The 8,994-nt window shown below is 36.2% G+C and overlaps 1 protein-coding gene across 1 annotated transcript in view; it reads right to left on the bottom strand.

Annotated features, from left to right (window-relative positions):
- Positions 1-8,994, bottom strand: part of CNGB3 (cyclic nucleotide gated channel subunit beta 3) — a 158,980-nt gene that overhangs the window by 54,415 nt on the left and 95,571 nt on the right. Inside the window, exons 9-10 of the mRNA XM_017521803.2 lie at positions 7,781-7,845; positions 6,941-7,063 (exon numbers count right to left, since the gene is read on the bottom strand). Coding sequence (XP_017377292.1) covers positions 6,941-7,063; positions 7,781-7,845 — 188 coding nt within the window. The remainder of the gene's footprint in view (positions 1-6,940; positions 7,064-7,780; positions 7,846-8,994) is intronic.

Raw genomic sequence — 8,994 nt, 5'->3', positions numbered from 1 at the left:
TTTGACAGATTCTTGCTCTGTTGTCCAGGCTAGAATGCAGTAGTGCGATCTCGGCCCACTGCAGCTTCTGCCTCCTGGGTTCAAATGATTCTCCTGCCTCAGCCTCCCAAGTAGCTTGGATTACAGGTACCTATCACCACACTCAGCTAATTTTTGTATTTTCAGTAGAGAGAGGATTTTACCATCTTGGCCAGGCTGGTCTCGAACTCCTGACTTTGTGATCCACCCTCCTCCATCTCCCAAAGTGCTGGAATTACAGGCTTGAGCCAACTCGCCCAGCCTATTTTGTTCTTTTGTATGTGAATATCCAGTTTTCCCAGTACAATTTATTGAAGAGACTATCTTTCCTCATTGTTTATCCTTAGCACTCTTGGGAAGGCAGTTGATCATCTATATATTCATTCATTTATTTCTGGGATCTCTATTCTGTTTCATTGGACCACATATATGCCTTTATGCCAGTTTCATACTGTTGTGATTACCGTAGCTCTGTGATGTATTTTGAAATCAGGAAGTGGGATACATTTAGCTTTGTTCTTTTTGCTCAAAATTTCTTTAGCTATTTGGGGTCTTCTGTGGTTTCATAAGAATTCTTGGATTTTTTTTCTATTCCTGTAAAAAATCATTGAGATTTTGATAGGGATTACATTGAATCTGTAGATCATTGTGAGTAGTTGGGACATTTTAACAATATTAATTATTCTAGCCCATGAACACAGATGTCTCTCAGTTTATTAGTTTCTACTGTAACTTTTTCATCAGTATTTTGCAGTTTTCAGTGTAGAAGTCTCATACCCCTTTGGTTAAATTTATTCCAAATATTTTATTCTTTTTGATGCTATTAAAGATGATATTGTTTTCTTAATTTCCTTTTCAGATAACTTATTGTTAGTGTGCATAAATGCTACCGATTTTTGTATCATTGAATAAATTTTGACAAATGCATATACCTGTGTAACCAAAACACATATTAAGACATACAGCCTTGCCATCACTTTAGAAAGTTCTCTCAGTTCTTCTCCCAGTCAATCCTTACTCAAATGTGCCAGAGACAGTCACCTGTTCTAATTTTTTTCTACCATGGATAAGTTTGCCCTTTTTAGAATTTCACATAAATGAAATCATACAGTATATATACTTATGTATAAGATGTCTTTTACTCAGTATGCTTTTGAGAGTTATTCATGTTGTGTATTGGTAATTTATTCCTTTTTATTGCTGCATAGTATTCATTGTATGTTTATTCCATAGTGCGTTTATTTATTCACCTATGGTTGAACACTTAGGCTGCCTCAAGCTTTCGGTTATGATGAATAGAGCTTCTATGAAAATTCCTGAACAAGTTTTCTTTCTGTGAACATATATTTTCATTTCTCTTGGGTAAAATACCTAGGTTGGAATTTTTTGAGTTGTAAGGTAGATATATTTAGTTGTAAAATAAACTGTCAGATCTTTTTCCAATATGGTTTTATCATTTCACGTTCCCTCTAGCAATATAGGAGAGTCCCAGTAACCCCATGTTATCCTAACACCTGGCATTGTCATTACTCCAACACTTGGTATTGTCAGTTTTTAAAATTTTAGCCATTGTGGTGAATCTGTAGTGGGACCATGCAACTTTTAAAAGTACCCCTTCTATACTTATCTTTCTGTGTGGACCTTAACTACCTCAATCCATCTTAGCCACTGGTTTCTGTAAACTTATTACCGGAATCACTGGCTATGAGGGAGAATGGTCTTGATAGAATATAAGTGCTACAAAGGTAGGTATTTATGAGCCTAGTAGCACACAATAGGAATTCACTAATATTTGTTGAGTGACTGAAATGGATGAGTGAATGCATACTTAGACTTACTGAAATGAGAATATGGGAAGACTGGATCTGTGAGCACATCTGTTAAATCTCCTTCTGGACTCTCCCATCATGCTGCTTACTGCCCTTCAAACTTCCTTCTGATCCATCCAATTCTTTGCTCTGGGTTTTTTTGTTATATCCCAAGGGTTACCTTCCAGGAATTGTAATATAAAATATCCTCTCTCTCTCTTTCTCTGCCATTGTCTGAACTCAGCTATCAGGTATCTAGGACACCCTGAATAAATATTTTCATGATGAGACCTAAGCCTCTTCATCTTCATCTCTGAAATTAAGAAGGTGGATTACCTAAATTTTTCTAGCACTATGGTATAGTAATTCCTTATCTCAACTAAAGTCAATAATTCTCATGACATCTTAGTTTACTTCTCTCTTTTTCTTTTTAAGGAAAAGATACATTAGGGATTGGGACCATGGATTTGTTAAAAAGTTTTGTGTGTTTTAGGAAATTTATGTCAGAAAATAAATAAAATTGGGATACATGTGAACAAAAGTACCTTAAGTACTTATTTGTCTTCTCCTTTTGAACTAAACATTTGCATTCTTTGTCAAATTTTACAGTCTAAAGAAGGCTGTCATTCACTCAATATAAATAAAAATGCCTTCTATTGAAATGAGTAGAAATTGCTGTTCTGATGAGAATTAGTGGAGTAATAATAAACCTGACTTATTTTAAATGTTCACAGTGTTCCACTTATGCCCCACAGTCTGCTGCCTAATTCTAACTAGGGCAAAATTTGCAAATCCAAATGCCTAATAAACAACCTTCAATTTATAGGTCGCCAGGACCATCACAAAGGTTAAGTTAAAAAAAATGCTTTAGGTAATTATTGCAAAAACTTGGCTTACAAGATCAAAGGGTAATATGAAGCAATGGAAGGAAAAGTTGATGTTCAAAAACTGTTAGGAGAATGTAAGTATCTAAGTAACTGCCATAGGCAAATTATCTAAAAAGATAACCTGGGTCCCTGACAGTTGGTAACAGGATTGTTGGAGCTTTGGTTCTGTGTAAGAATGTTTCAGTCTAAATAGGCAGAGCAGAGCTGATGGGATAAAATTTATAGTCAGAGAATGTGAGTTGTATGATAACAAGACTGTGGAATTTATTGAAATTAGTTTTGGGCCTAGAAAATGATCATTTTTAGTAGTTTTCCTGTGAGCTATTAAGAAAAATGGGTGGTTTCTAATCCTGGGGTGCAAGATTCTATTTGTACCCATGAAATCAAGCTTGTTAATTGAGATATCAAATCTTTCATATGTTTATTGTTTTTGGTTGTTTGATCTGTCAATAGTTATGTTTGGTGTCTCACACGTTGATGATATATTGGCCAATTTCTCCTTCTTCTATCAATTTTTGCTTTATGATTTTTTGAATGATTATAAGTACTTTATTAGGTATATACACATTTAGAATTGGAATATCTTGATGGTAGTAAAGAAAATTTATAGGAGGCCATTGGTTTGGACTAAACTCCTGCACTAGGCCAAACAGACCAAACCAAAATGGAATTATTCACGCTGAAGTTCTGTGTCACAAAACTAAAACTAAATTGTTTATCTGCCATTCCAAGAAATTAGGAGAGGGAGGGAGTGAGGGAGGAAGAGAGAGGGAGAGGGAGAGGGGAGGGGGGAGGGGGAGGGCGCTAAGTCCCTAAACAAACCAGTTTTATCCAGCATGGTAAGGAAGTCGCCTCTACTTCCGCCTTTACAAGGAAAGTAGCTTGGAAATAACCAATGCATTTTTTGTTCCCTGTTTCTGCTTTCTCCAGCCCTTTTCTGCCTATGAAGCCAACCTCCTTTGCTCAGCGTATCAGAACACTCATTCTATTTTATACAGTTGAGGTGTTGCCTGATTCTAGAATTGCAAATAAAAGCCAATTAAGATGGTTAAAATAAATTTGTTGTAATTTTGTTTTTTGACAATCGTGAATCAAAAATTTTACCATTATATGGTGAACTTTTTCTCTAAAATGCCTTTTGTTTTAATGCTTATATTGATTGTCAATTGACAATCTCTATTAGCATGTGAGTTTAGTTCATATTAATTTACTGCACATATTTGTCAGAGGTGTTCTAACCAGAGTGACTCCATCTTGAAAAAGGGATGGGTAAAATAAGAGCTGTGAATTACTAACCTGCCTTCCCAGGAGGTTAGACATTCTAAGTCATAGGATGAAATAGGAGATTGGCACAAGATACAGGTAACAGAGCCCCTGGTTATAAATTAGGTTTCAGTGAAGAAGTTGGCCCAAATTTACCACAACTAAGATGGCTATGAAAGTGAACTCTCGTCATTTTCACTGCTCATTATATGCTAATTATAACGCATTAACATGCTAAAAGACATGCCCACCAGCACCATGACGGTTTACAAATACCATGGCAAGGTCTAGAATTTACCCTATATAGTCTGGAAAGGGGAAGAACCCTCAATTTAGGGAATTGCCCACCCCTTTCCCTGAAAACTCATGAATAATCTACTCCTTGTTTCACATATAATCGAGAAATAATTATAAGGATTCTTAGTTAAGCAGTCCATGCCACTGCTCTGCCTATGCAGTAGCTATTCTTTTATTTCTTTACTTTCTTTCTTTTTTTTTTTTTTCGAGACGGAGTTTCGCTCTTGTTACCCAGGCTGGAGTGCAATGGCGCGATCTCGGCTCACCGCAACCTCCGCCTCCTGGGTTCAGGCAATTCTCCTGCCTCAGCCTCCTGAGTAGCTGGGATTACAGGCACGCACCACCATGCCCAGCTAATTTTTTGTATTTTTAGTAGAGACGGGGTTTCACCATGTTGACCAGGATGGTCTTGATTTCTCAACCTCGTGATCCACCCGCCTCGGCCTCCCAAAGTGCTGGGATTACAGGCGTGAGCCACCGCGCCCGGCCTATTTCTTTACTTTCTTAATAAATTTGCTTTTACTTTATTCCATGGACTTGTCCCAAATTCTTTCTCGCACAAGGTCCAAGAACCCTCTCTTGGGGTCTGGATCGGGACCTCTTTCTGGTAACATACTGATCTATTTTAAATTGTCCTTACCGTCTTATGTTGTGTCTTCTATGGTCCTGCCTTTCCTATACTTCTCCCCACAACTGCCACTCTTTATTTTTGTCTTTTTTTGGATTGGTTTGCTTTTTACATTTTCTTATTGTTTCCCCTTACCAATTTAGAAGTTATCCTCTTTATTTCTGTTCTTTAGTGGTTACTCACTCTTATTCCCTACTCTACTTCAGGTTTGGTACCTACGTTTCTAAAACACTAGCACACTTTAAGTTTCTTATGGGCTGAAGCTGAGATTTCTTTCTTCTCGTTATAATGCAGATTTGACCATTCCTTTCTTTTTTCCTTACTCCCCCTCGGTCTTCCTGCCTTTGTATACCTAATATATTGCCTATTATTATATACTTAACACTGAGCTTGACACTGGGAACAAGATATAGTCCCTAGAAACTCTGCAGAGAGGCATCTAGGTGTAAAAGAGAAATAATTCAATTTTTTCTGGAAGACATTCTGATGTAATCCTGTATTGTTTTGCTAATTTGATAAAAATAGCTATCATCACAGTCACCTAATGATGTTGGTTATCTTAGCCAATTTTTATACAAATTAGTTATTTATATCAAAGGAAATAATTCACATTCTAAAGGGAATTATTTATTTAGGAAATTTTCTGGAAATAGAGTGTCTGTGTGTATGTTTCCCAGCCAGTGATCCTTCTGACTTCAGATTCTTTAAAATCGGTTCTGGTTGTTATAATCCTTTATGCACATCCAACTCACTCTAGGTAGTATGTAGTTTTGCAAGTTATTTTCCCTCTCTTTGCTCTATCCTGTAATTGCTCTCTATCCCAAGGCTGCAGTGAGTTGACCTTCAAAGTAATGCTGGGACCTGCTTTTTTTCCAGCTTGGACGTTGCCTTATTATATGTTCAATGTCATTTCATTGGAGCAGAAAGTTAGTAAAGTCAACTTTACGTTTGGTCTTTGTATCTTACCATAAGGAAATTTCACTATTAAATACCCAGTTGCCATTCCTGAGTCCTGATTCTACTGCTCTAAATTTTTCAAATGATCTTTTTTATTTCTGGGACACTTGCATACCTAATTGTCAAGTTTAATTTATGATCCTTGTTACTCTCTAAGTGTTTAATTGAGTTAGTGGTTATAGCTGAGTCATAAACCCATAAAACCCTTCACTGGTAAACTAATTAGCCACTGCACCTGCCCTCTAAATAATTAATATTGTTCATTACTAACAATCAGCAGCAGAGTGATTAAAAGTTACCTCACTGCTCAGTTGTCTAAAGTAGAGGCTTTCAAACTTTAAAAATCATAATCCAGAGTAAAAAATGCATTTCACAGGCCAACTCAAGATACACACACACAAATACACACACACACACACACACACACACACACACACACACACACTTCCCTACTATCAGACAGACTGATGTTTTCTATTCTATTCTTTTCTATGCTCATTCACTTAAAAATGTACTAACTTACTAAATAGGTTTTTCAGTTAAAAATATTTTTATTTGGACAAATTCATGGGGTACTTGTGCAATTTTGTTACATGGATATAATGTGTAGCGATAAAATCAGGGTGTTCAAGGTGTCCCTTACCCAAGTACAACACAGGTTTTCAAACTATAGTCACGCTGCTGTGTTATCAAACATTGAATATATCCTTACTGTATGTTCGTATCCTTTAATGCACTTTTCTTTATGCGCTCCTCTCCCCATCACTCCCTCTTCTGAGTCTCTGTTATTTATCTTTCCACTCTCTGTCTCCATATGATCAATATTTTTAGCTCCCACATAAATGTGAGAACATGTGATATTTACTGTTTTGTGTCTGGCTTATTTCACTAAGATAATGATCTTCGATCCCATCCATTTTGATGCAAATGACGTGATCTTATCCTTTTTAATGGCCAGATAGTATTTTCCATCCATTAAATAGGTTATGACAGCTTCAAAGACACTGGCTCTTAAAAATTCATACAATGAAACAGAATGTTAAGAAGAATCAATAAAGGTTTCTTTCAAAATTAGAACTTACTTGTTTCCTTCCCCATCATACACCCATCTAGTAGAGCCAATTCCTTCATAGTTTGAAGCCCAATAATAAACACAGGCATTAACGTGCAGAATAAACAGCAGGTATCCAGTCGTTCGAATAACTCTGTCAGAGGCAACAGATGCAAAGTAAGAATTCACGTTGTTTCTGGAATACAGCCTATTTTAGCATTTTCTTTTTCTTAAAGTCTCCAGTGAACCCCTTGCTTTGGATCTGTGAACTGTTAACTCTCATTAGTACAGTATAAAGTGATGGTACCATTGCATATTTTCTGATGGCAATGTCTTGACTGGGATTGACAGAGTGTAAAAAAAAAAACTTCTTCTCTTTTCACAGATGTTGTGAGTCAACTCCGTGAAAGACATGCCTCAAGGGTCACCTCTTCAGTTTAAGTCCCATAAAATACACTATGCTGATTTAACTAAAAAAGGCTCATGAGACTTTATGCTATGATGAACAGCAACTAGACGTCTCAGTGCAAGTGAAGTTTAGAACAACAAATGAATAAAATTCATATTAGGAATGAATTATCATGAGAAAAGTTTAAAGTCAATTTGCAAAAGAGTATGTTTTTCTGTACCTGTTTTGACAGAAGCAGATACTAAGTCCTATTTTCTTAGTCTAGTACTATTCTAAAATCTGATATGAATTTCACTTAAAATATCCACATCTGTTCTAGAACATAGTCCTATATTTTACATAGCCAAAAGCTGAAATTATACCCTTTACTTGAAGAGGGAAGTATATTCCTGCCAAATTCTGTAAAAAATGATGTACCATTGCTTTTTCCCCTTCCCCCAAGTATACTGAGTTATACTTTACCTGTAGATATATGCTTTGTCCATTCTAGACTCTAGGTGATGATTAAATTCAAAAAATGAAGTGTACTAAATAGAAAAGCAAAAGAAGTCCAAAAGCATGTTAGTCTTAAATATATCTATTTAAATAAAACTATATGAAATAGATTTTATTCATTACTGAAAATAATTTTATTCATATGTCTTTTTAAAAAACTAAGATCTCATTTAGTGGTATCTTCCTCTGGGCAGTACATTTTATAGCATGCTATCAGACTCCCAGAGCTTCTTGCTTTATTTTATTGCTACCCTTTAGTTATAATCTTATTTTTAATGTTTGTTGAAAATGAAACTTAAAAAACATTTTTTGCTTTTTCTTTTGAAAGCATATAGTAGAACTCTATTTCCCAACAATTAAAATCACACTCTCCAAAAAAATAAGAGGGAAACTATAGTGCATTAAAGTTATAAATAGATGTTAAGTCTTATTGCTCAACACTAGCATTATTTTTCAGTGAATTGCATTAAATATGTATTTGTTTAAACAAAATTTAAAGTTCAGTAAGTATTAGCATTGGCCGTTCTTGACATTATTAAAAGATACAATGAGTTTATGTGCATTGAATACAAGCAGGGCTACTATTTACCGCCAGGTTTTTTCCTGCTTCCTTCTACCTTTATCTCAACCTTTACTGCCTGCATGCCTTCCTACCCACTACTACCCACTACTTCCTCTTTTATTTCTACAGGCAGAAAAGTATTGAATCCAGAGCCAAATGCCAGTCGTATCTCTGCCACTTACTACTATATAACTGTGGAAAAGGCTCTCGGTGTTTCCATGCCTTGGTTTCCTCATCTGTAAAATAAGGTCAATAAGAAAAGATGCCCCCCAAAAGGGTTGTGTGCATATGTGAGTTAATATATTTAATGTGCATCAAATCATAGACTCTTACAGATAGAAGGGACCGCAGAGATTACTTAGTTCAAAATTTTGCCCAACGTAGATATGACTACAATGTAACATTTAGAATTAAAAATAGTGAGGGCCGGGCGCGGTGGCTCACGCCTGTAATCCCAGCACTTTGGGAGGCCGAGGCGGGTGGATCACGAGGTCAAGAGCTCCAGACCATCCTGGTCAACATGGTGAAACCCCGTCTCTACTAAAAATACAAAAATTAGCTGGGCATGGTGGCGTGTGCCTGTAATCCCAGCTACTCAGGAGGCTGAGGCAGGAGAATT

This window comes from Cebus imitator, unplaced genomic scaffold (assembly GCF_001604975.1).
Source record: "Cebus imitator isolate Cc_AM_T3 unplaced genomic scaffold, Cebus_imitator-1.0 Scaffold22, whole genome shotgun sequence".
NCBI lineage: Eukaryota > Metazoa > Chordata > Mammalia > Primates > Cebidae > Cebus > Cebus imitator.
Note: the sequence above shows the minus strand (reverse complement) of the source record. Positions and strands in the feature narration are given on the sequence as shown.